Source organism: Lepidochelys kempii, chromosome 4 (genome assembly GCF_965140285.1).
Source record: "Lepidochelys kempii isolate rLepKem1 chromosome 4, rLepKem1.hap1, whole genome shotgun sequence".
NCBI classification, from domain to species: Eukaryota; Metazoa; Chordata; order Testudines; family Cheloniidae; genus Lepidochelys; species Lepidochelys kempii.
The window spans coordinates 7,468,388-7,495,894 of NC_136383.1; the positions used below are offsets into that span (position 1 = coordinate 7,468,388).

The 27,507-nt window shown below is 41.5% G+C and overlaps 1 protein-coding gene across 15 annotated transcripts in view; it reads right to left on the reverse strand.

Annotated features, from left to right (window-relative positions):
- Positions 1 to 27,507, reverse strand: part of EPHA5 (EPH receptor A5) — a 319,537-nt gene that overhangs the window by 272,565 nt on the left and 19,465 nt on the right. For all 15 annotated transcript variants that reach the window (XM_073340233.2, XM_073340232.2, XM_073340244.2 and 12 more), the window contains exon 2: positions 22,735 to 22,799. In XM_073340233.2, the coding sequence (XP_073196334.1) occupies positions 22,735 to 22,799 (65 nt within the window). The remainder of the gene's footprint in view (positions 1 to 22,734; positions 22,800 to 27,507) is intronic.

Genomic DNA, 27,507 nt, shown 5'->3' on the forward strand with positions numbered 1-27,507 from the left:
TAGTGATGTCACTCAGCAGTGTGGACAATTCACACCACCAAGGAATCATAGTTAAGCCACTCTAACCCCTGGTGTAGACGTGGAAAGGACAACAGAAGAATGCTTCTGCTTGGAGAGGTGGATTAACTGCAGCGACAGAAAAGCCCCTTTCATCACCATAGGAAGTGTCCACTCTATGGAACTACAGCAATGTATCTGTACCCAGAGTGTCAATGTTGACTAAGATATAACAGAACCCTATATTCTCCTCTCTAATAATGAGCCATCGGTAGGTGCCTGCACCACGCTCAAGAGGCTAACATACTGGACGAGGAATATCAGGGGGCTGTGGTAACTCCAGGGATGAAATAGGTCAAAGATTCCATTCCGCCTGGACTGACACTGGGCCGGTGACTAGGGCAGCAGCTTGGAAGTGGGTGTTTAAGAGAAAGAACTGCAGGAGCTCAGTGTCGGTGTTTCTTTGGGAGTGCGGAGGAGTTCAGCCAGCGGAAAAAAGGGATGGTGGGTCAAGGGGAAAGAAGAAGAATCTGGTTGGGTTGAGCAGTGAAGGGAGAATCTTCTCAAGGCCTATCTGAACCTTTTGAGGTTAAGAGCCCTGCCACTTTGTGTTGTGATCTGAGGAGATATCACAAGCTAGTCTGGATCAGTGGTTGGATCCAAGAAACACATAGGTGTGGCAGGTGAATGGTGCTGGTGATTCACGAGAAAGAATTTGTCCTCATGAAACAATATTAAACCAATTTGCCAGCATGGCAACAAGCACCAGGCTGCAGAATGTGCCACCTTTCAGAGAAGACGTGATACCTTGCTCCTGACCACATGTGGTCATTAAGAACTTCCTAGTACTGGCCACAAGACTCAGAAAAGAAGGGGTGTTAACCTCTGGCAGAGCTCCAGCTCAGTTAATCCTTCCACCTACTTCACTTCCAGATGGAGTTCCATTTGGACTCTTCATTTCCTCTCCTATACTGGGCTTGATCTTGTGCTGGGATCCACCAGCATGACCACCCCAGCCATGCAGAATTCCAATGTGATTTTGTAACTGTACGTGGAGAAAGGGTCTCAGTGCAGAATCTAAGCCATCTTGTGTAGCTCTTTGCTACAGTTGCATCATCTCAACATTGATATGGCAGCATTTCATTGGTGGGTAAGGCGATCCCTATCTTTAGTTTGTATCTCAGATTAAGATTTTAAAATCTGCAGGAGTCTTTTGTAGGAAAGGCACTACAGCATAAAAATGAAATGTATCATTTACCAGACCATATTCTTTTCTGATTCACTACTGAAATGAACAGATGGATTGCCAATTTGCTGAATACACATGAAGTCAGAAGTTGGGTTTATTATTATTAAGCAGCATATTTACCCCTAGGAAATCAATCTTTGATGTCTGTTCAAACTTCAGATCTTTCCACCAAAGTGATCACAGTAAAATGCCGAAATGTTTACTTTGTTATCAGAGGAGGTGTATAAACATACTGGGGAAAATTTAAATATAAAAAATGCCATTCTGGTAGAAAGAACTAATTAAAATAGGCAATACCAGCACTGCCGATTATGTTATTTAATTGACATTCTTCTTACTAAAATACATATCCAGTGAAAATTTAGATTAAAGAACTAAAGACATGGTATTCAGATGTTGAAAAGTTGCCTCCATAGTGTATAATACATAAAGCTTTCTAATAATGTGTGCTCTCATCCATAAATTATTGAACACAAAGGGAACTTAAAGTGCTAAGCTGTGGAAGAAATTTCATACTAAATAAAACAATAAACTGCTCAGGAGAAAGCCACACAAAGAAAACCCTGTTGCTGCATCTGTCTAGTTTTTCCCCCTCAAATCGCCTGTTTATTACATCACACTTTTTAAAGCTGTCACTTGACCTTGGTGCAGCATGTGTCTGTGTGAACGTATATACATCTATAGGTACCTTTTGCACAATTTTAAGTAGACAGTAATTAATCCATTGATTTATTCCAACAGTAGTTATCTCGTCGCTAATTCTTTTCTACAGTAATTATGTTCCCAGATCTATTCCCAAGCTGTCTATCTGCAAGCCCACATCAGCTAGGTGGATGATATGATACAGACGGTACATTGAAGATAATCGCTCCAACTTCACAATTTGACATTTGCGCTAATTTGAGCCACCTGCGTTGTCCACACATGTTGGTTTTATTTAGCTGTACACAAGCCCCGTGAGCCCAAATCTTCAAACCCTTCCTCAGCTGCTTGCTCACTTATGGCCTGATCCAAAGCCTGTTGAAGTCAATGGAAGACTTTCCACTGATTTCAATGAGTTCTGGATCAGGTTCTTAGGTCTCAATCCTGCAAGGGGAGCTGCATGGATGGACACAGATGCCTGCACAGAGTTCCCCAGACAAAGATGGGACTCCATGAGAGCATAACTATTTTCCCATACAAATCCTTTGCAGGATCAGGCCCTTAAACAGTCCCATGAGTCAAGGGCACTACATTCCTGGGCAATGATTACTTTTTGGATAAGGGGTGTAAGATTGGACTCTTTTGCTCTATATTATAATCACACAACTTTCCAGGAAGGCTATACTATAGTCTTTTGCCTTATTTCTATTCTGTGTATGCAGACATACTCAAAGGTGATTTTCTTATATCCATGTGATAATGTGGACAGATAAGTGATACATTTATGGATCCTCCTAGGCAGGAAGTGAGCGGCGGGTCCCTTTGGGAAACTTGGGAGTCTCCCCTTCTCAGTGGCATGAAGATCCCATTTCTGACCCTGAATGTGTCATGAGATATAAAAGCTACCGCCTTTCAAAATTCTGTACCAAAAAATCCCAAATTCTGCAAAATTCTGCGAATTTTATTTTTCAAAATACTGCAATATAATCACACCAGTTTCACTTATTTTGGTAATTTTGTTTAAACAACCATACAGGAAAAAAAATCATAATAACTGTTCAGCATTTCCTAAACACATGAAAGTTAAGTTACAAATACTTAGTAACCAATACCCTGCATTCCAGTTATAATCCTGGATTTTCACTGAAATTACATTACTTTTATTTTGGTGTTTGGTGTCCTATAAGGTAGAATGTCGCTTTAAATTGCTCAGACTTTCCTACGTGAAAGTTATACAGTTTTGCTAATCATTGTCCTGCATTTTTTTAAAATGGATAAGTAAAATAGATCCTAAACTGTAATATAACCCCATTTTGCCTCCCTGGCACAGGAAAAAAAGGGAGAACGTACATAGACCTTCCTAGCTGAGGATTCTGTTACTGTCATTTACAATAAAGCTCCTTTACCCCATTCTGGCAAGGTAAAGGAGCCTTAGTTGTTAGTCTCTCAGGTACCACAAGTACTCCTGTTCTTTTTGCGAATACAGACTAACAGGGCTGCTACTCTGAAACCTGTCATTAGTTGACTAAGAATTGGAACAATTAACTAACAATGGGAACATCAGCAGCTTGCCTGCATAGTTGTTACATTTCTGCTCTGCCTCAGGGACAGAGCCTGCTTCACACAGCCCTATGCCTCCAAGCCCCCAGGGGATGCAGCAACATTCGCACGCAGCCCCACCCCCTTAATGTCCGTATCCCCAGGGGACGCAGGCACGCCCAGCTTCCCTCCTGCTGTGATCTGCTCTCTGCTGGGGGCTGCTCCCAGCACACGTGCCCGGGCTTCTGGGGAAGGAGCATGTGTTCCCCACAGATTTCTTTGCTCCCCAATTTTTCTGCGGGGGAGCCAAGAAATCTGCAGAAGGTCTGAATTCTGCGCCCCCGTGGTGGCGCAGAATTCCCCCAGGAGTAAAAAGCATCATGTCTGTAACGACTTTACAGACATGATGCTTTTATATCTATTATAAAGCAGTTGCTGGCCCAGTAATGAACATTGCCATTCCTGGGCTTTAGGCAGATGTGAGCATCAAGGAAGGGCCCTCCAGGATACCTATCCATTTCCCTCCATTATTTGCCCCTCTCACCCCATCAGGCTGCTCCATTCTCCCAGCTAAGGAGGGCAGTGGCTGTCTCTGAAGAGTACAGCACTGTTCCTGGGCTGAGAGAGCGGGGTGAGGTGCTCCCCGCAGGACAGAAGGATTCCAGTCCTTGCTGCACCACTTGGGAAGTCTGTGCCTCTGTGTTTGACCACTCTGTACAGAGGGTGGATCAGCTTTTCTGAACAGTGAGTAGTCTCCCCTCACAGTTACTCTTCTCCTTCACCGTTCTCCCCGTGAGCAATGTCAGGATACGTCAACACTGAAAAAAAACCCCAAACAAACATGGCAGCAACTGGCAGAGCCCAGGTCACCTGACTGGGGCTCACACTATGGTCTAGCAGTGTTAGACGTTCCCACTCAGGCTGGACCCCAGACTCTGAGACCCACCCCCTTGGCCGGGTTTCAGAGCCTGGGCTTCAGCCCAAGGAGGAACGTCTACACTGCTATTTTTAGCCCCATAGCATGAGTCCCACAAACTCAAGTCAGTTGATCCAGGCTCTGAGACTCGCTGCCATGGTTTCTTTTAAAACGATGTAGACATACCCTCAGTTCTCTTCTCTCCTCCACACTCACCCATAGGCCCATGATGTTGTTTCTCTTCCCTTACATGCCCAAGTAGTGAATGGCTCCCTATCTTCTTACACAACAGCAATATGCATGTCTCTCTTTCCAATGCATTCATTTATTACCTTGTTGCTTCAGAAGTACCCTAAACCTTCTAGCTGGTTTCCACTTCAATGGAAATGTTCTGCTCCCTTTTTTGTGTCCACAGCTCCCCTTTGGTTTCTCTAACATTATTGGAAGAACCAAATCAACATGAGCTTGGAGAACGATGTGGCGGCTAACAGAGCAAAGGTAATCCTTTGCAAAGATCGCTGGAACGCTGTGCCCAGTTGAGGTGTCTGTATTTCTAAAAGGATATTGAAAATTGAAAAGGGTTCAGAAAAGAGCTGCAATGATTCAAGACTTGGAAAACCTGACTGGCCCTGAAACTAAAGAAGCTCCCTCTATTTAGCTTAACAAAGAGAGGGTTCTGAGGTGGCTTCATTACAGTCTACAAGTATCTACGTGGGGAGGAGGATACTGACAGTTGAGGGCTCTTTCATCTAGCAGGGAAAAGGCATAATAAGAACCAGCGGCTGGAAGCTGAAGCTAGACATATTCAGACTAGAAGTAAGGTGCAGACTTCTTCCAGTGGAGGGTCGTTAAACACTGGAATCCCTAGGGATGTGAGGGATTCCCCATTCTCTGAAATCTTTAAACCTAAATGGGATGTCTTTCCAATGGTAATGATACTAAACTTCCTTTGTAAAGCACTTTGAGATCTACTGATGAAAAGTTTCAGAGTAACAGCCGTGTTAGTCTGTCTTCGCAAAAAGAAAAGGAGTACTTGTGGCACCTTAGAGACTAACCAATCCAATGAAGTAAGCTGTAGCTCACGAAAGCTCATGCTCAAATAAATTGGTTAGTCTCTAAGGTGCCACAAGTACTCCTTTTCTTTTTACTGATGAAAAGCACAACCTTCGTGTCATTATTATATCTAAATGATTACTATAGCTCAAACAGAAGTGACTGGTTTTATCGTAGAGCCACTCAGTGTGTAATGCGGGAGGATAATTACAATAGTGCCTTCCGGCCTTAAAACCTACGAATCTGTGAAAGAAGCAACCTTCAACTCAGCCCTTACTTTGAAATGGAAATAAAAACCAGACACATGCTGTTGCTTAACAAACTATTATTTTTATTTTATTTTACTGATTTACTCAAGTAGGAACATAGAATTATAATTCAGAACGAAACAGCACATCAAGAACGTTGATTTTTAATTAACAATGATTTTTAATTAACAATTTTAAACAGTGTGGAGTTGCTGAGTTTCTTATTTGTTATTATTATTTTGATTACACTTTTCTTGATTTCATTCATAACGAAGGGGAAAAAAACTCAATTAGAACAACGAAATAGTTAGGGGCTTAGAAATTTAAAGATGTATGCCTGGCAGGGGAGGACAGTGCTACACTGGAAGGAAATGTGTCAGCAGTGACTGAATCAGACTCTTTTTCTATTAGTAGGAATGTTGATTTTGGTTTTGAAGAACAGATAAAAGCAAAGAACAAGAAAGTAATTTCAAAAGACTAAAAATAGAACTCAGAGAGAAGACTGTAGAGAGGACAATCTTGTGTTTATGGGACTGAAACCAGGTTTCAGAAGATTAAGGTTTAATTCCTGGCTTTGCCACAGATTCCCTGTGTGATTTCGGTAAGTCAATTCCCATGGCTGTGTCTTAGTTCCCCATCTACAAAATAGGTGTAATCACACTCACTTCCTTTTCCTGTCTTGTCTGTTTACATTGTTAGCTTGTTGGGGCACGGGCTGTCTGATGTTCTGTCTGTACTGCGCCTGACACGCTGGGATACTGATCACTACTCAACTCTCATAGGTACTACAGTAAATAAAAACAACAAAACACAACAGTTCCCCCGCCAATAGCAGCCTAGCATAAGGATGTGGTAGCAGTGAAGTTTTCAAACAATATGTAAACAGAAAGTGTCTTATAATTTATTCTTGGTCTACTCTTTAAGACAAAAGGAGGGTGTGGCATAGGGCCATCACTCTCACTGCTCTCTGTATAAAGAAAATCTACTATATGATACAGAAAGAGAGTTCTACATTGGCAAAACCAAATTTGATTTTTTTTATTTTTTAAGCTGGACATTTTTAGTAGAGTCCAAAAAGTGTTGCCAATTCTCATGGTAACACTGCAGGTTTCTTCTCTTCAGAAAAGGCTGTTTTTCTGTAACATGTGTGTTCCAGATTTTCTGGAACCAGTTATTGTTTCCTGCTGGGGTACAGAGTTCCAGTCAGCTGTTAGAACTGGTCTAGCTGAGAGTAAAACAGGGTGAATGCTGAGGTCATGCAAAGAGTATTTTGCTCTGTCAATTGAACATCAGCTAGGGCCATTTATACTTGTCAGACGCTGGAGAACCTGGTCTCTCTTCAGTACTCTGGACAGTGCTGGCCTTTTACAGCCTTTATATATTCAGCATCATAAACAAATTTTTTAAGAGCTACATACCTTCTCTGGTTTAAAACACATATACTTAGCTCGGTCCTAGCATTCTCTAAAAATAATTGAAAATGTCACATCAACACAAGTAAATACGAGCATTCCCAGAGAATACGAAATTATTCCCTGTGTTCCGAGTAAACAAAACATTCTTAAATAAATGTATATGTCTGGCAGATGGAAACTTTGATTTATATTTGTCCCAAGGTGACTGAAACACCAGGAGCTGTTATTGGCAGATTGTCACATGGCCTTGTAAACTAGGAGCTGTGAGCTTTCCTACCTCATGGATTTGGTTGCTCAAATCCCATTAAAGTTAACAGGAATTAGACATCCAAATCCCCTATTGTATGCAGCATGGTTGTAGCTGTGTCGGTCTCGGGATATGTATTTAGCTGTGATTCTCTGAGTACGTTTCCCAGCCCTGAAGAAGAGCTCAGTGTAAGAGAGCTTGTCTCTCTGACCAACAGATATTCCCTCATCCACCTTGTCTTATCCAAATCCCCTAGGCAATTTGGATTATCCCATTCTGGATGTTTGTGAGATGCACTCACACCCCTATTATCACCCAGCCTGGGCTGGACCTTACAGGGGAATAACTCTTCTCACACTGCTTTGGATCTCTGGCTTCTGTTCTCACATGGGACTAGGAAGTCCAGAGTTATGCAACAGTGAAAAATACAAGGAGGCCATGGGGATGGGGATTACTCAAGTATTTCCAAGCCTGAAAAGGTTTATTTTGGGATCAGGTGAAGTCTGGAGTGAAGAGGGTTGGTCCTGATTTATCTGGAGTAGTTTGCCGAGCCCGAATTATACATCCTCCCCCTCTCTCACGAAAGCATTGATCTGTCCAGTCACGCATCCTACCACATTAGTATTATGTACAGAAAATTGCAAGTTGTTTTTTTAAAATCACCTGACAATACATTTATTTTGATGGGCACCAATGACTAATTATGCTCCCTTATACTTTCCTTAAAAATCATTTGTATTGATTTTCCCTGCTGCCGGGATTGAAATCATCAGGGCTTTGCCTGATTATTATCTTAACTATAATCCATATTTTTAAGATGTAAAATACACTCCAGAATTAGTGGAGAGACAAAAAGCAGATCTGCCACCATTAAGGTTAATTGCACAGACCCATTCAGTTATTCAATCTGGCATCAGAATAAAGCAAACAGTAAACCAGGAGAAGGTTTGGTAATGAAGTGACTTTATCTCACCGGATTATACTTGTGGCTATGACTTTAATTGTACAGTCTAGAAGGATTTGTGACATAAACTGACTAATCTTGCGTTATTGTAATGATTTGTAATCATAGCACTGGCTATGATTTACTGGGTTATTATACATTTGCATGTTATAATCAGCTAGAATAGGCAGTGCACGCCTTACAATTCATAACAACACTTAAAATTATACATCTTGCAATGAGCTTTGACAGCTGGCCAACCATAAACAGCTTGGAGGATTGAAACCTGAAGTGTGCATGGTTTCTACTCCTCAAGAAAATAAAGCTAATGAAATAAAACTGAACAACAATGTGTATATTGAACAAAACACCCAGGACTGAATTTTTGCTGTGATTAAGTGGAGACTAATAATTCCATATGGGAGCAAACAGACCAAGTGCTCTGTCTCCAGGGCCCATTCTGCTAGCCCCCTGGCAAGGCAGCAAGTTACTGAACTGATGGCCCCGCTTCCAGAATGATCTTGAGATGTTCACACGTCAGGCGAGGAGAAGTCAGGAGCGACCCGGATGTAACAGAGTCGGGGCATGTCTCCACTGGAGCTGGAAATGTAATTTCTAGTTGGAGGAGACATACCCGCACTAGCTCTGATTGAGAAAGTGTGGCCAAAATAGCAGCCTAGCTGCCCGTCGCAAGCAGCTAGCTGCCCCAAGCACGTCTCTCTGGTCTCACAATGCTGTGGCTACTCTGCTATTTTTCGCATGCTAGCTTGATCAGAGCTCTTGCACGTATGTCTCCTCGAGCTGGAAATTATACCTGCAGCAGCAGTGTAGACATGTTAGTGTCATGTAATTAGCACCTCAAACTGCTGTCTGCAGGCACACGCCACAAGGGGCCTCAGAAAAGGAGAGAGAACCAGGCCCAGCATGCGAGGAAGTTGCCATCACAGAATGAAGAGTTGGCTTACAGCCTGAGGATGAGACACAGACTAAACAAAAAGAAAAGGAGTACTTGTGGCACCTTAGAGACTAACCAATTTATTTGAGCATGAGCTTTCGTGAGCTACAGCTCACGAAAGCTCATGCTCAAATAAATTGGTTAGTCTCTAAGGTGCCACAAGTACTCCTTTTCTTTTTGCGAATACAGACTAACACGGCTGTTCCTCTGAAACCAGACTAAACAAAGAAACTCAGTTCCATCTGCAGGAGAACAAAAGCTCCAGACCCCTCTATCGCCCCACTTAACAGTCAGACAACAAAGATAAGGCTTAGGGATTTCACTATCTTTTTGGTCCGATCCTGCAGACGCACACACGAGTAACTGTATCCAGGTGAGCAGTCCCATTGAGTTCATTCGTGCTACTCACTTGAGTAATGCTACCAACAGGCTCAAGCATTTGAAGGATTGGACCCGTAAGCAGTGAAAAATTAGATTATGGCAAGTCAGGTGACATGACGGTATTTCCTCCCCAGCCCCGCATTCTCACGCCCTCACTTTTAGGGCTTGATCCAAAGGCCGAGGCAGAACGGCCATTCATTCATGCAATGAGAGCGGGCTTGAATCCTTAGGTAGCAGCTGCCCTCCCTGGATGGCAGGAGTAGCTGCCACAACTATACTAATTCATGTATCAATACGGACCAGCATGCCACATGTGACAAATCGTACCAACAGAGATCCTGTTCTGTGGAATGGGTATCACTCATCATCCCCAGCTCTTGCCATACACCACCTGGATATTCCACATGACAATGCACTGAGGGGCTCATCCAGGGCCCATTAATGGCAACAGAAGACAGACCATCAGTACTGATGGGCTTCGGCTCAAGACCTCTGTTACAAGCCAATGGCTCAACCCTGCTCTCCTCCAAGGCAAATGGGAGTCTTGCCATTTATTTACACCAGGCCCTTACACAAGCGTTCTTTTAAAAAATAAATAAACATGTCCCAAAGTATTTCGGTTGTTAAAGCCTCATCTTTGAGACTGCAGGAAAGCAGTTATTTATAGTAAGCACATGTCCGAAAGCGGGTTTACCTTGCTCTGCCATAGGCATGGAAAGACACAAAGGAGACACAGCTTGCTTACTCCATTTTTCCAATACCTGCCAGTACATGTACCCACAAAATTCAGCATCAAGCTATAGCAAAACTTCCCCATAGCTCCTACGTAACTGGGGTAACACTGGCAAAAAGGCAGCCATGAACTTCACCCAGATTGAAAAAAGAACGCTCTCTCATATCTCTAGCTCTCATTCACTTCTGAATCTAACCTTGAGCTCACAGGGGACATGTTCACTTAAATGTATTTCTATTTTAAATAACAATAGTAACTTCAAGCTTAATTATACATAGGAAAGTCTGTAGTCTCTCTTCCAGCAAATGCTTATAACTCTTCCAGGTCTGCAGCAGGAGGTTTTTTTAAAGCACACTGTTACCTGACAGGGCAAAGCAAGCTGCAGCAGCAACCTGAGCCCCATGGTGCTCTTTAATGCTTTTATACTCACCATACAGCCCATGGGAGGCTTACAATAAATCACAGGGGCATCTCAGCATGGGATGGCACAGCAGTACAAGCAGAGATGACTGACAGCAGTGGTGTCACTAATGTTGCTACAGACATACCTCTCTGTGCAAATTTGGATCCATCTAAATACTAGTTAGTAGCCGTAACAATTTTCTTTGTGGCATTGGAAGTGATGGGAGCCTATAGCCCTGGTGGGTGCTTTGAAATAAACACATAGGACCACCAAAAGTGGCTATTTGTTATCCCTTGTGTTACTTGTATTTCATGTCAGACTGTTTCAATACCTTGAATGGTAATAAGAAACAATAATCTTGTATCACTTTGTAAAAGTTTTTGTCCCAGTGGAAGATGGAGGCCATACACTAGATAATAGAGCTGAGCCATCGGGGTTTTTTGGGTTTTTTTTCAATCAAAAATGAGGTTTTATTGCAAATAAAATTTTGGGGAGGGAAATAAGTGTTTTCAACTAAGCTATTTGAGTTTTCATTGAAAGAAACCCCAAACCCAAGAGATTGTTGGATTTCAGCATTTGAAACAAAAACCTTCGGTTTTCAGTTTTTTATTTGAATTGGAGTTATTTTAATTTCGTTATTTGAAATTATAATACCTTTATAATAAGTTTTTCTTTTTAAAAATGAACCTGTTTAAAATGAAATCTGAATTTGTGAAAAAATATGGCAAGGCCTAAACTTATTATAATTTAGTTGTAAATGTGAAACATGTTTTGATAAGAGAAGTTTATGTATCCAAAACATTTATGGTTGTTTTAATTAAATTCCAGTTATCATCCAATGCATCTTGATGCAAATGAGCAAAAAGTTATCTAGTAAATAAGAAATACTTTGACTACTGTCTAACATAATAAAATGTACAATTAATAAGAAAATGAAACTATTAAGGTATATAATTGCTTAAATAAATGTATATACGTAGCAAAAATATGTACCAAATCTAGTCTAAAGCTTCTATTTTGTTGCAAATCAACAAGTTTTAATGGTTATATCAACCAATGAGAATCCGTCTTTCTTTAGGAAATAACTGAAGTACAAATAGAAAAGTTGATTAAAATAAATGATTTAAATCAAGGCTTTCCACTTGGTGATTAAAATCATTACTTAAATCGCTGATTTAAATCAATCCACCCTGTGACCAGCTCTGCTAAGCAATATGAAGCTGAAGCAGGAAGTTTATTAGAGGCACACTTAGATACTTAACGACAGGGACATCCCCTGCCTGATCATTCACATTGCTGGAATTTGCAGTTATTCAAAGACATCTCTCAAAGGGCTCACTCCTCTTACATGTGGGAAAGGGGGTTCAGAAACACAAAGCATTGAGCTAACTCTGCTCCCACCAGAGTGACCAGATGTCCCAATTTTATAGGGACAGTCCCAATATTTGGGACTTTGTCTTATACAGGTGCCTATTACCCCCCACCCCTGTCCCGAGTTTTCACACTTGCTATCTTGTCACCCTAGCTCCCACTGACTTGAAGGGGAGCAGTGTTAGGCTAATGATCAGAGCTTCAGAAAATCCCACCTCTCATGGTTTCTATTCTAACACCTTTTTTCAAAAATTTATAATATTCCAGAACTTTGACCTTCCAGACTGAACATTACAGCGTTTATCCCTGCCTGCAGTGGTCAGGGTTTTAAATGTGAGCAAAAAAATAGCCCAGCTGGTTTTTGGCCTTGATCCAAAGCTCAGTGAAGTCAGTGGAAGGACTCTGATTGACTTCAGTGGGCTTTGGATCAGAGCCTTTCAGAGCTAGTCACCAAAAACAAAACAAAACAAAACACCACCGATTTCCTCCATTATAAAAAAAGAAAAGTTACTGCAATCTTGAATTAGTGGTTAGCCACAATGCAGGTATCCAAAGTAAAAACACATGCAAGCTAATGGAGCAAGACCAGGACTATGCGTTTCTTAGCCATATAAACGGATTATGTGGTTAAGTAATATACACGTTACGGGGAATGCCCAGTATGCGAAGAGATGGGTACATGCTTTAAATTGAGCAACACAAGCTATAAACGCTAATTCAGGTTTTAAAGACCTGCATTTTCTCATGTGGTGTTTAATCCAGCAAGATTTAATATGATTCAGGATCGCACTAACTATATATATTTATAGAACGTCATTACTAAAAAACATTAGATTCAAAAATGCCTGAAGTTGTACATGAGACAAAGAGAACACAACGCTCTTCGAAGAGAAAGTCATTCAAAGCCCTTTGATTCCTGAATTTTAATTCCTGGATTTTGGAGAAAAAGGAATGTGTTTCAGCATGATATGAGATTGTTTATTCAATGTGCCCATACACCTAATTCTGACAACTCCACTTACTGAGATGCATCAAGTTCTTCTGTGATATCAGCTCAAGAAATTAATATATAAGGCTAGAAAAGAAAAATATTTATTTTCACATTACTATTAATAGTAATTTATTTTATGGCACCTCAGAGCATGCTTGGCACTTCACACACAGTTAACAAGTTACGATCCTTGCCCCAAGCTGCCAACAGACTAAGGCCCAAAGCTACAGGGACTCACACATCTGCTTAACTTTACACACCGCGAACAGTCCCATTGAACTCAGCTATTCACAGACGAGATCCAATGACCACTGAAAACACGGAAGACTTTTCAGATACTTCAACAGGCTTTGGATCAGGACCACAGTCCACGCCCATAAGCCTTGGCAAGATCAAGGCCTAAGGCATCACCCTACAAGCTGTTCTGCTTGAGTGACAGCCCACTGATGTCAATGATGCCACACAGCTTCAGGGGTCCCCAAGCATGGGGAAGGATCGGGGCCTAATTTCAGGCAGCATGCAATTAATTGTGATAACCAGACGGAAAGAAGGGGCTAGAGGGAGGTCTTCAATAACACTATAAGACTACATAGTGAGGAGTGCTCTGTAGCATGATGTAGAAATTATTATTTTTTAAACAATGGCGAATAGAAATTAAATAAAAGTCTAAGGTGGGCTAATTTCTTGTAGGCATCACAGAAGAAATGGGTCTTGAGGAGGGATTTCTAATGAGGAGAAAGTGGCTTTTTGAACAAACTCAGAATAAATAAGTTTGGAGGGCGGACATCTCACATAAGGCATATGTATTTAGGTGGGGCAAAGATTCAGCCTATAACAACACACTGATTCTGATCTCATTTACACCTCTGCAGCTGTAGACTTCACATAGTTACTCTGACATACACTGGTATATCATAGAATCGTAGGACTGGAAGGGACCTCGAGAGGCCATCTAGTCCAGTCCCCTGCACTCATGGCAGGACTAAGTATTATCTAGACCATCCCTGACAGGTGTTTGTCCAACCTGCTCTTAAAAATCTCCAATGATGGAGATTCCACCACCTCCCTAGGCAATTTATTCCAGTGCTTAACTATCCTGACAGTTAGGACATTTTTCCTAATGTTCAACTTAAACCTCCCTTGCTGCAATTTAAGCCCATTGCTTCTTGTCCTATTCTCAGAAGTTAAGAAGAACATTTTTTCTCCCTCCTCCTTGTAACAACCTTTTATGTATTTGAATACATGCCCCCTCTCAGTCTTCTCTTCTCCAGACGAAACAAACCTAATTCTTTTCAATATTTCCTCATAGGTCGTGTTTGCTAGATCTTTAATCATATTTGTTGCTCTTCTCTGGACTTTCTCCGATTTGTTCACATCCTTCCTGAAATGTGGCGACCAGAACTGGACACAATACTCCAGCTGAGGCTGTATCAATGCAGAGTAGAACGGAAGAATTATTTCTTGCGTCATGCTTACAACACTCCTGCTAATACATCCCAGAATCATGTTTGCTTTTTTGCAACAGTGTTACAAGATCCCTTTCCACAGTACTCCTTTCTAGGCAGCCATTTCCCGTGTATGTGTGCAACTAGTTGTTCCTTCCTTAGTGGAGTACTTTGCATTTCTCCTTATTGAATTTCATCCTATTTACTTCAGACCATTTCTCCAGTTTGTCCAGATCATTTTGAATTTTAATCCTATTCTCCAATGCACTTGCAATCCTCGGTATCATCAGAAAACTTTTTAAGAGTACTCTCTATGCCATTATCTAAATCATTGATGAAGGTATTGAACAGAATCGGGCCCAGAACTGATCCCTGAGGGACCTCACTCAATATGCCCTTCCAGCTTGACTGCGAACCACTGATAACTACTCTCTGGGAACAGGTTGTATTTCCCTAGTTTGTTTAAGAGACGGTCATGTGAGACAGTATCAAAAGCCTTACTAAAGTCAAGATATACCACTTGACTTCCCCGCATCCACAAGGCTTATTACCTTGCCAAAGAAAGCTTATAAACATACACACACACTGTCATAAATATAAAGGGAAGGGTAAACCCCTTTGAAATCCCTCCTGGCCAGGGGAAAGCTCCTCTCACCTGTAAAAGGTTAAGAAGCTAAAGGTAACCTCGCTGGCACCTGACCAAAAGGACCAATGAGGAGACAAGATACTTTCAAAAGCTGGGAGGAGGGAGAGAAACAAAGGGTCTGGGTCTGTCTGTAGTCGTCTTGGTCAGGGACAGAACAGGAATGGAGTCTTAGAACTTTTAGTAAGTAATCTAGCTAGGTATGTGTTAGATTATGATTTCTTTAAATGGCTGAGAAAAGAATTGTGCTGAATAGAATAACTATTTCTGTCTGTGTATCTTTTTTGTAACTTAAGGTTTTGCCTAGAGGGGTTCTCTATGTTTTTGAATCTAATTACCCTGTAAGATATCTACCATCCTGATTTTACAGGGGGGATTTCTTTATTTCTATTTACTTCTATTTTTTATTAAAAGTCTTCTTGTAAAACACTGAATGCTTTTTCATTGTTCTCAGATCCAAGGGTTTGGGTCTGTGGTCACCTATGCAAATTGGTGAGGCTTTTTATCCAACATTTCCCAGGAAAGGGGGGGTGCAAGTGTTGGGAGGATTGTTCATTGTTCTTAAGATCCAAGGGTCTGGGTCTGTAGTCACCTAGGCAAATTGGTGAGGCTTTTTACCAAACCTTGTCCAGGAAGTGGAGTGCAAGGTTTTGGGAAGTATTTTGGGGGGAAGGACGTGTCCAAACAGCTCTTCCCCAGTAACCAGTATTAGTTTGGTGGTGGTAGCGGCCAGTCCAAGGATAACGGGTGTAATATTTTGTACCTTGGGGAAGTTTTGACCTAAGCTGGTAAAGATAAGCTTAGGAGGTTTTTCATGCAGGTCCCCACATCTGTACCCTAGAGTTCAGAGTGGGGGAGGAACCGTGACACACACACATATACAGAGAGAGAGAGAACCACACACACACACACAATGGGCCCAGCGGTTTATTTAAACGGTTACAATGGTGTCGCATAACAAACATGTGATTAATGTTTGTCATCATTATCATGCAATACAAGATTGCAAACTTTGTTGCTAAAAGATAGTGCTGGACCTGTGTAGACCAAGCACACTGGTCCTTTAAAAAAGGTGATGCCCAAAAGAAAATTATGCTACCATGGGACCATGGCCTTTAGGCAAGAGAATGGGATGACAGAAGTTGGCTATACGATCTCTTCCATCTCTAAGTACGGCACCAGGACCCAATGCTGGAAACACTTAAATAAGAGTCTAACTTACCACATATGTGTAGCCCAGCTGACGTCAATGGAACCAATCCAGTGTGTAAAGTTAAGCGAGTAAGTATGTAAAAGATCAGGGCTATAGTTCCCAAAGCATACAACATGTAATCTTGTGAAAATGGTAGGTCATATTTTGTCCCTATTAAACTTGACATCGTCCCTTAAAATATTCCTTTTAAATTATTAAAATGTTGCTTCAGATTGCCTCAATTTTCCTCCAAAGATGTGTACAACTTGTCATATTTGTTCCCCTTGTAGCGTAATTCTTTTTGCATTCCCAGCCAAATTAAGGGCAGAGAACTGCTAATGTATATTTTTAACCTATTTCAGTATTATTTTCATCTTTATTAGGCTCCCCACTGCTGGTATGAATTCTAGCCTCACCCCTGAGGTGTCTCTCTCTGTTCTGCCTTCAACATTGTTCACAACTGAACAGCCGCATTCACTGGAAACAACACAGGTTTCCAACTGTGGTGCCCTAAATATGCCAGTTACAATCAAAGCTACATGGCATGGCTCAATGGTGCCAAAATCCGCCTTGTTCTTCCATCCCTCCTTTTAAAAAAAATTATTAATTATTATTATTGTTATTATTTCTACCCCAAAATCAGTCAACAGTGCAGGGATTTCAAAGCAAAATCTCAGGCTACACTCAGAAGGAGAGAGAGCAACACTAATATATTCACAAAAAGAACAGGAGGACTTGTGGCACCTTAGAGACTAACAAATTTATTTGAGCATAAGCTTCCGTGAGCTACAGCTCACTTCATCGGATGCATAATATATTCATGAACCATGCTGACTAATCTAACCCTTAGTTATTTTTAACTTCAAAAGGCACACACATAAGGGGAGTTCTCTCAGAAGAACGAACCAGAAACACTGCTCATCAAAAACCAAGCACTCCCCCCCACCCAAACAACAGACATCTGCAAGGTCAAATCTACTGAATTTCCCCACTGACATATGCTTTTTGCCCTGATTTGCTTTCATCGGCGGGGCAACTGTTTTTTCTCTTTTGGTACAAATGTAATTAATTAGTCAACTCTTTGGTATCTGCTGCAATGAATATACAATTATGAGCAAAACCAGTATCCTCAACATCTCCACAAGACAAGGTTCCTTAGTGTATGTTTGTTTTCCAGTCTGAGCTTTAAAAAACCCAATACGTGTAGGTGTGCAGTGAGCCCCAGCCCCAGCAAACAGCCATGTCTCAAAGGACCATAGAGGGTTTGCTGCTGTATGCTACAGGAAGTTCAGAGAAATCAACAGGGAACAAAAAAGCCTGGTTATACAAAAGTACAGCAGGTGTGTCATGCTCTAATTTGGAAAAAAAAAAAAAGTTCTAAGAGGTGTTTGCAAGGAAGTTTAAAAAAAACCCACAAGAGGGAAAGTTCTAAAAACACGCACCCTACTTATTGTTACTATCGAAACAAAAATATCAGACCTAATTGCTGAACAAATAGAGCCAACTCAACCGGAGTATTTATTTTAAAAGGCAATTGTTGCAATTAGCCGGATGTAATTATAAGCACATGCATTTCTGCATGGCCACATCAAACAAGATGTAAAGCATGTGTCTGCAGGGAGTCTCTGAGTGGGGTGTACCCAGACCTAAGAGCCGCGCAGGGTGTCTCCTACCCTGATTCTGCCCCTCTCTAGGAAATAAAAAGAAAAGAGGAAATAAGTCTGCTTAGTTTAGAAATCCTGTCTGGATCTGGTATAAATATTTCTCTTACACCATTTCCCATTGTTTCAATCTCTGTGAGTTTTATATGTGATAAAAGGGACTGTTTAGTAAAAGCAAGTGCAGTTACTGCATGTCAGGCTTAATCATTGTCACAGCCACATCTGCATAAATTTCTAATGTGGCTCGCTTCATTGAAATCTACAAAGTACCCTCGGAAATGTGCCAGGAAGGGTATAAAGTGCAAGCACGCTAGACATGCCCCATTTTTAATCAAGAAAGCCCACCCACAGACGCTGGGGTTTTTTTTGTTTATCTGGAGGTCTTTTAGCTCGTGATCGCAACTGTGTGCATAATTCTGCTCTCAGGTGAATCTAGGGTAATTCCATTGACTTCAGTGAAGTGAAACCACATTTACAGAATATCTGAGAGGCAAAACCATCCCCTCTGCCACTAGTGATGACAGGATAAAAACCTTGCTCAGGTGCTGCATAAAGGGGCCTCTGAGACATCATCAACGCTTTAACCCATACTCTGCACATGGTCCCCTGGGATCCAGAGTTCAGCAGATGGCAGGTCGCACTTCCTGTGCTTTACCCCTCCACAACTTTGTGAGGATTTTAACAGACACTAGCATGGGAAATGCTCCGCACAGGCCCAGTGCTCTGTCGGGGAGGGGGCTCCAGGGATAGTGGACAGAGGGAGAGCAATGCTACCAGGAACCAGGAGCAGAGCAGGAAAGCCAGGGGGAGAATATAGCACCATACATAGCAGGAAGGACAGTCCAGGAGATAGGCACTGGATTATGAGTCTGGAGATGTGGGGCCAATTCCCAGCTCTGCCACAGACTGTCTATGTAGCCTTGGGTATGTCACTTAATCTACTCTGGGCCTCATTTCCCATCTGTAAAATGAAGATAAAGCTTCCTTACCTTCCAGGGTGTTCAGAGAATAAAATCCATTCATGATTGCCAGGTACCCCAGTGATGTGGGCCAGACTGGGTTGCTACCCGTCCAGGTTTTACCAAGACAGTCCAGTTTTTGGCTTCTGTGTCTGGCTACCACAGGTAAGTACCTAAATAGACTGAGCCACTGGACAGACAACTCTAACCTACAGTGCTTTCCCCAAGAACCACAAAGTCAATGGGCCAGAACCTGAGCTGGGGTAATTTGGCATAGCTTTAATGAAGTTCCACTGATTGACACTAGCTGTGGGTCTGACCCACTGTAAAGAATTAAGAAACGCCAAAAATGGCTTATTTGTACCTGGAGACATAGCTGTGGGAAGGGCATGCAAAGCCCTGAGCCCTGGCTCCAGGTCGGATTGGATTGGCCCTCCACCTTCATAGATTTCATTTCTCAAGCTGCATGCAGGTGGTGTGGTTTTCACCAATGCTGCTATTCTGCATTTCACTGGTATCAATGAGACCAGGAGCAGACTGAATTAAGGCCAAGCAGGAATTTTCTTCCTGTATATTTGGAAACAGCTTAGCAAAACTAAGGATGTTACCACAATATAAATAATAAGTTAGCATCGTTTGCAGTACAGACACCCCCTGACTTACGCAATCGTTCTGTTTCTAGATTATGGAACTTTTTCCGTAAGTGCGAATTTGCATAAGTCGGGTCTTGCGTAACCCGGGGACAGTCTGTAATAGGATGTAGACAAAATGATTGCCCATACTGACCACCCCATGGAACCCAATTGATTTCAAACATGAAAATTTACCATTTGACGTTCTCAGGATAACTTAATAATGGTTACACAATATTTTGCTAAACCACCCTAAAATCATTCATCTTTGTACTGAAGACGAGTGTTGAGAATTTCAGTCTGAGTCTAATGCTGTCCAGAAAATCATAAGTGTTCATAAAAATCACGTTTAGCCCAAAAATCATGAAATCAGCTTAAATATCATGAGGTTTTGGGGTTTTTCTAAACCAGTACATTTGGGTCCTATTTTTATTTGCCTTCTGGTATCTGAGCTGGCTTTTAGGGTGCATTTACTTAACATTTCCAAGCTTTCCTATGCAACCATGGGGACTAGAAGCTTACTTTTTTAGGAAAGATGAGATTCTCGTGCAATCTCTTCATTCTAACAGCTGTAGCTTTAACAAAATACTAAATTTCATGAGACTCATGATGAAATCATGAGAATTGGCAACACTGCATGAGTTACGGAAAGCAGGAGTTTAAAGAGGATATATTATCATAATAGTAACTGTGGTATCCCTGCAACAGTGGTATAATAAATGTAGCCATAAAATACTTGAAGTGAATAGAAACTGAAGGATAGTATTAGATAGGGGAATAAATATGATGCAAAGGGGTTATTCCAGTACATATACTATATCCAGACACTGTTTTCACTGACAGGAAGTGTTGCATGCGGGAAGGTTTCTCCTTTGCTTCCTGCAGAGATATGTATGTGTCCATTCACTGAACCTTTGCAGGACAATCAGTGGCCAATCAAAATTCACTGCAGTCATTTACCTTTGTCTTAGGAAACCTGGCTTCCCAAGGAATAGCCCACCTTTCTCGGATCTTATTTTAAAATTAAAGCTCCCCACTTCTAAATCTGTATGCCAAGCTGAAAGTTATTTTAAATATTTACACCAGGCTGATCTTTAGAAGAAATACCATATAAATGAGAGGGTTGGAGCTTTGCTGATTGTAGAGGTGATAAATGGGTTGGGGGGGTAGATCAGAAAGATACTTCTCGCCACTTGAAAAATACTGCCAATATATTAGGCCAAACAGACAATTGGGCTAATTGGACATCATGAATTTTTATGAAGCCCCATGAAAACGAAGGAAATTTAGGGACTTCTGGCAATTCAAAAACCAATTCTGACTGCCTGCTTCACTTTTTATTGATTTGGGCAAGTTAATTAAAGAAACAAATCCTTCTCTCCTGACTCAATTCCAAGTTGATTTGGTATTCATGGGTCAAGCTTATGTTTTTAAACCCAGGGTGGTAGTTGGAAAGTCAATCTGTAAATATATAAAGCTTCTCTGGGTCACGGAAAAAGAAAGTTGAGGCCTATGCTTAGAGCAGTTAGCGTCTTCCCTGCTCTTGTCTGCACACGCACACACAACTCTATGGGACATTTAGGCTCCTATGATTTCTGCACTCATGTCTGTAACTGCGTTTTAGCATTGCTGACAATAAAATACGGCTTTCTTATGCTGGGGGGGAAATACTAGAAAGGGCTGGCACCATAGAAAATAATATTTCATCCAGTACCTACAAAATCTTCTAGTTAGGGGGACACTCTCCCCTCGGACCTTCACAGCTGATCTTAACTCCATATGCTGTTCTGCCGGCATGGGATCATTAAGATGCCCACCCATGTAATAATAATACCTAGCTCAAATATCGCACTTTTCATCTGTCTATCTCCAAGTGATCCACAAAGGAGGTCAGTGTCATTATCCCCACATAGGGAGAGCACAGTAGGACAGTCAAATTCCTCCAGGCGCATCTCAGAGGGCAACTTTACGGCCTGATCCAATTTCCATTAACATCAATGGAAAGAATTGGATCTGGCCCCTAGTGCAGGTCAGGAGAAACTCTCAGTTCTCTACAATCTCTTATATGTCTGAAGTCAAAGACAACTACAGTCACCTTTTGGCTATCAGTGACTGCTGGTATACAACCAAGCCAAATTAGGCCTCTGTTTCCATATATATATATATAAATTATTGTCATTTGCATGACAATCAGTAGCCAATCAAAATTAGATTCCAAGATGGCACTGCAGTCATTTACAGCTGCTGACTGTCTACAACTCCAGGTATGGTATTTCGGAACCCTCTCCTTACTCAAGACCCGATCCTACAGCATGCTGAGCTCCAATCAGTCCCGCTCAGCGACGGGTGAGGGAGCTGGGGATTCCCAGCAACTCACAAAAATGCTCAGCCCCTTGCAGGATTAAGTCCCCATTGTTTCATCAAAATTCTCTGTGCAGTCGCAGTATCAATCCCATCCATACAAGCCAAAACCACAACAAAGAACAACCCTCGGGGATGAGGGGTCTCTTAGAATCACAAAAAAAGCCCTTACTTGCATTCCTCACTCTCATGGATGGACACTGTCCATTGTTTTCACTATCGCTACTCACAAGATGCAGAATTAGACCAAATATAAATAAAGACATTACAGTGTTGCCAACGCTTGGGATTTTATCACAAGATGATTTGGAGTTTGGTTTTTTGAAGTGCCAGCTCCTGGAGTCATGTGAGACCCTCAGTTTTCATTTAAAACAAAGAGTAAGTTTCTGGCCCACCACAATTACAGAGAAAAGCATGTAAACATGACCCAAGTGCATCCTAGTGGCTCTAAAAACAGAAGAAAAAAGAACTCAGAGTTTATCACTTTTTAAAAATGTCATGATTTGGGGTGGGGAGTCTGACTCATGATATTTGAACTCGTGGGGCTGGCAATGCTGCAGAAATAAATCAATTCCTCACCCCTCCCCAGCTCCATTTTTTCCAGTCGCAGCTTGTTGTTTTGTTTTGTTTTGTTTTGTTTTTTTCCCCTTCTATTGCCAACAATTCCCCCAAGGGAATTTTCAACACAGAACTCTGCCTTCGAAATGGAAACTATTAGTGCTGCTCTCAGCTTGAGAAAGCAAACGTCTGAGACTTACCCCATTTTTCGGGTAGGCTATCCATCCCAGATCCCCCATGACTGTGCGGGAGTCCAGTAAATTCACTAAAAAGAAACAAGAAGAAGAAAGCCTTAATGAGTCTGCATGGATACAAGTGTCAGTAAATACATGGGGCTTTGCTGGCCCTGGTAAAGGCACTTGGCAATTAACAGAAAGGGAATCTGATTGCTGTTAAAATAGGATACAATCAAGACAAGTTATTGCAGTGTTAAGAATAGAACCCTGCAGGCATTTAAACAGATGCCTAACGTTACTCAGGTAAGCAGTTCAATTACTTATATTACCATAGCACCTGGGAGTCCCAGCTCTGGGCCAGGATCCTATTGTGCTAGGCGCTGTACAAACCCAGACATGTCAATGTAACTATTTGCAAGATTGGGGCTTCAGACTAAGTTCTTTGGGGCACAAGTCAGTCTTTTTGATGACATGTGTACAATCCCTAGCGTGGTGGGGCCCTGATGCCCAAATGGGATTATGCCAATAAAAACAACCAGTCATTTATAAATGGAACAAAGAGTGCAAGTTATTCTGTTTATATAAAGTTGCAGCTCACTTTAAAAATGAATGAGTGAGCCCCTTTATTATTTTATAGAAATGGTGGTGGGCAGGAATCAGTCCTCACACAATGCTGTCGGAAACCGTTCCAGCCTATTTCTTCACTAAAGACTGGACATCTCCGGGGTGAATTGCAGGCTGTTTGACTGTGGCTAAATTCACTGAATTTTGCCCTGGCAAGCCACACAAGCAATTAAAAAAACAATTTACATTAAACAGCAATAAACTATTCCCAAGCTTATAACATTTTTTCATGAATTACCTAAAATCTGTAGTCCAAATAGTGAGTGTAATTAAAAAATAAATCTTCACACACTTAGCCAAGCTAAGAAAAATTGCAGCAGCTCTTGGTGCTGTCTCTGTAGTTAAGAGTCTGTTGTGCTTTGCATTATTAGCTCTGTTTTTAGAGCTGTAAAACTGCAGGATACGAATGGTCTCAGGACTGAAACTTGTCATACAAAGTTGCAGACAAAGAGGAAACTTCTCTCTTAATGGAAGAGAGAATCACTTCTCTTCCAGGAACAGATGTCCTTTTCACAATAGATTTTATATTTATGCCACACGACCTCACTTTCCTCATTCAAATCCCTCCTCAAAGCCACTTCTTTCAGTCAGCCTTTCATTTCTGACCACCACACTGATTATAAAAATAAACTCAGACCGCAATTTTCAAAACCGGGTACCTAAAATTAGGACCCTAAGTCATTGGGTAGGCATTTAAATAAACAAGGCTGATTTTCAAAAGGTACTGAGCACTCCAAAGAACCTCTTGGAGACAATGGGAACAGCTGTGCTCTCAGCACCCTTTGAAAATTAGGCCACCTATTTGGAGTCTAAACATTCACTCCGTAGGGGAACTAACAAGATGGGTATGTAACATTAAGCATGTCATAGTATGCTACATTATCTCCATAGCTCTCCCATCAATCCATTGTGCTTTCTGTCTGCACACGGACAATCAAGTAATGGACCAATGAAAACTCTTGGCATGTGTACAGCCCCTGCCCCCCATACTCAGTTCAGCCAATTGGACTGCAGTGTGCAAATTAACGCAAGAGGACTACTGATGATTGGCTGAGTACTTTTGATGTCACAATGTCACTACTTGCAAATGACCTGATTAGTTGTAATTGTCTCGTCAGGAATTGCGATTGTTTACGATTGTTTACGTCCTATCATTAAGAATTTTTTTTCAAATATGCCTATTATTCACAGATCAGTCAATGAGATTTACATTTATGGGAAACTTGAAGGTTTAGTAACAAGCCATTTGTTAACTAGAAGGGTGCAAAAAAGATGAGATTAAAATAAAAAGCAATTAAAAAAAATCTCAGAGGAGACTTTTTTAAATAACTAAAATACAGATTTAACTGAAACAAATCCTCAGCAAATTCAGTCTTTGCTCAGAGATTATGTGCTGTAAACTGGGGAGAGGCCCACTATGGCTTTTGTTAAACAAGAAGCTTAAATTCCCCTACTTGAAGTGAAAAAATTACCCCAACCTTAACTCTGGAGTCACAGTTAAGACCTATAAACTATCCGCTTATCTAGACATTTATACAATGCTCATCACCATGGTACCTGGGTGGCTTCTCACAAAAGCAGGCACCTAGATAGTGTCTAAGCGAATACATTTCCATGAGAGTGTAGCAAGAATTCTCTAGCCCCTTTCAGCAGCTCAGCTGCTGTGTGGCTGGGCTGCTTCCAAGTTTATTCCTTCCGGTTAAACAAAGGCAAAATTGGGACTTTGCTATGCTGCCAGTCTGGAGCGCCATAAGGCCAGGAATGGCTTCCTGGAGGATGCTGGGGTATAGTCACAAGAAACATATCTTTAGGATCCAGCCCCCCTCAGCTGCCTGTTTAACCAACCACATGATTTAACCCCATTATTCTCCAATGCTATGGATGAAAAGGAGTACTTGTGGCACCTTAGAGACTAACCAATTTATTTGAGCATGAGCTTTCCGATGAAGTGAGCTGTAGCTCACGAAAGCTTATGCTCAAATAAATTGGTTAGTCTCTAAGGTGCCACAAGTCCTCCTTTTCTTTTTGTGAATACAGACTAACACGGCTGTTACTCTGAAACCTGTCGAAATGCTATGGATGTTATTGTGTAAGAGTCAGATTTTGCTGCCACTGAATTCAATGGGAAAAATCCTCCCGTTGACTTCAGTGGAAGCATGATATACCTGGAACAGAAAGTCCAGTACCCAGGGACTATTATACAATGGTGCAGCTTCTGCACTCTAATACACAGCAAGGTTATGTGATGTTATGAGTGTAATGTAATTTCTCATTGAAAGGTGACAGGGCCAGAAAGAGTTAATTAACTCACAGACTTACCTGACCCATGGCCGAACTTTAAAAAGCTGGTTAGGAAGATATGTAAATGAATAGAGCTTTGAAATGCAAGCCTGCATTGTTAGAGATAGAAGGGTAGATGTTTGCTCAGGTCTTGTGATGTAAGCAAACAAGTCTTGTCTGTTGCTATAGCTTTAATTCAAAGATCAAAAAAGGAGTATTAGTATTTAGGAAGACACTTGAGGGAAATTGTATTATTGTCTATATGTCTCTTTGAAAGTTGTGGTAATCTGTGTCTGAACTGTTTAATGGATAAATTATCCTGTGCTAATTGCCAGGATGTTTGGAAGAAGGAAACTCAAGCCTATTGTTTTCTCAGGCCAAAAGGCTGCAGGAAATGTTTAAAAACCCTGGGACACGATCCTTCCTGTCTCAGAGCTGCTTTGGGTTTCAAGAAGGGGAAACCTTGAGCCATAAGGATTGAGATCCCCAGTCACTGACTGGAGTCACCCTGAATATGGACATTGGACTATAACCTATGGACTATTTCTAAAAGCATTTTTGGCAACCACAAGCTCATCTCTGCTATGTATCTGAACCTCAAGAACTGAACTCAAGTTTGTATGTATATTGATCTCTCTCTTTTCTTTTTTAATACATTTTAGTTTAGTTAATAAGAATTGGCTATAAGCGGATCTACATTATAATTGGACCTGGGTGTGTGGCTGACCCTTTGGGGTTGCAAGAATCTTTTCTTTTCTATGATAAGATTTTCTGTAATCATCGTCATATCTGACATGTGTCTGGAGGGAGGCCTGAGACTGGGCATTTTAAGGGAACTGCATTGTTTGGACTTCTGAGTAACCAGGGAGGTAATACCGGAGCTGTTTTGGGCTGGCTGAGTAAATCTAAGTATTGGAAAATCCACCAGCGTTTGGGGTTTGTCTGCCCCGTTTTGTTTGCAATTCACCCTGACTGAGTGATCTCAGCTGGCTCTCACGGGCAGCACCATGACAGCTTACCTGAAGAATATACATAAATATGAACATTTTAAGTAACTCTCCCAATTGTATGGTTGCAAATTGTTGAAGAGGATTGTTGAAACAAAATGGTAGAGTCACCAATAATTCCCACTACCGCAATTGCTGTAATTAAATTGTGCAGAACAGTATATTCTTGTTGTAAATTGCAATGAAGGCACAATGACTATTGATTTACATTGTACAACTTAATTAAAACTTACTTGTCCTGGCGACGCCACTAATGAGTGTAATTAGATGGAATGTTTGACACCACACAGTTTGCTTTGTAAGACATTAATTAAATATCAAAAAAATGGTACGAAAGGTGTTTTTAATCCAACATCAATTTCTAAGAAGCACGCGATACACCTAACTGCAGTAATAACCTTCTAGGCAGTTATCAACTGCAATAAAAAAAGAAGTTTCCATACAGAATGACACCAAGAGCTCACTGAAGGCAATGTGAATCTTTCTTCGAGAGAGGTAAATGAATGGAACCAAATCTTAAAACTCTACTCAGTCCTTTCTCAGGTACAACTCCCACTGAAGTAAAAAATGAGCAAACTCCCCAGAATTTGGCCCATGATTCCACTGAAATTATGGCACAGTGCAGAATGCACAACTGGGGGGGTATGGTGGCTTTCAGCTACCTTTTTGTGCCCTCCTGATTCTGGGCTGCTTCAGGGGATGGATAGGCTCCCGGCCTATCTAAATTATCCCAGACGCTCCAGGCTGTGCTTTTGGGAACTGCCCCAGATCTCTGCAGCTGTGCACGCTGTGGCCCCCAGCACATTATCTACACCAAGCCTTGTGATGGGGTCCTCACAGCCTTATGGCAGTCTTCTGCAGTGCCAGCACTGTGGGGGATCATCCC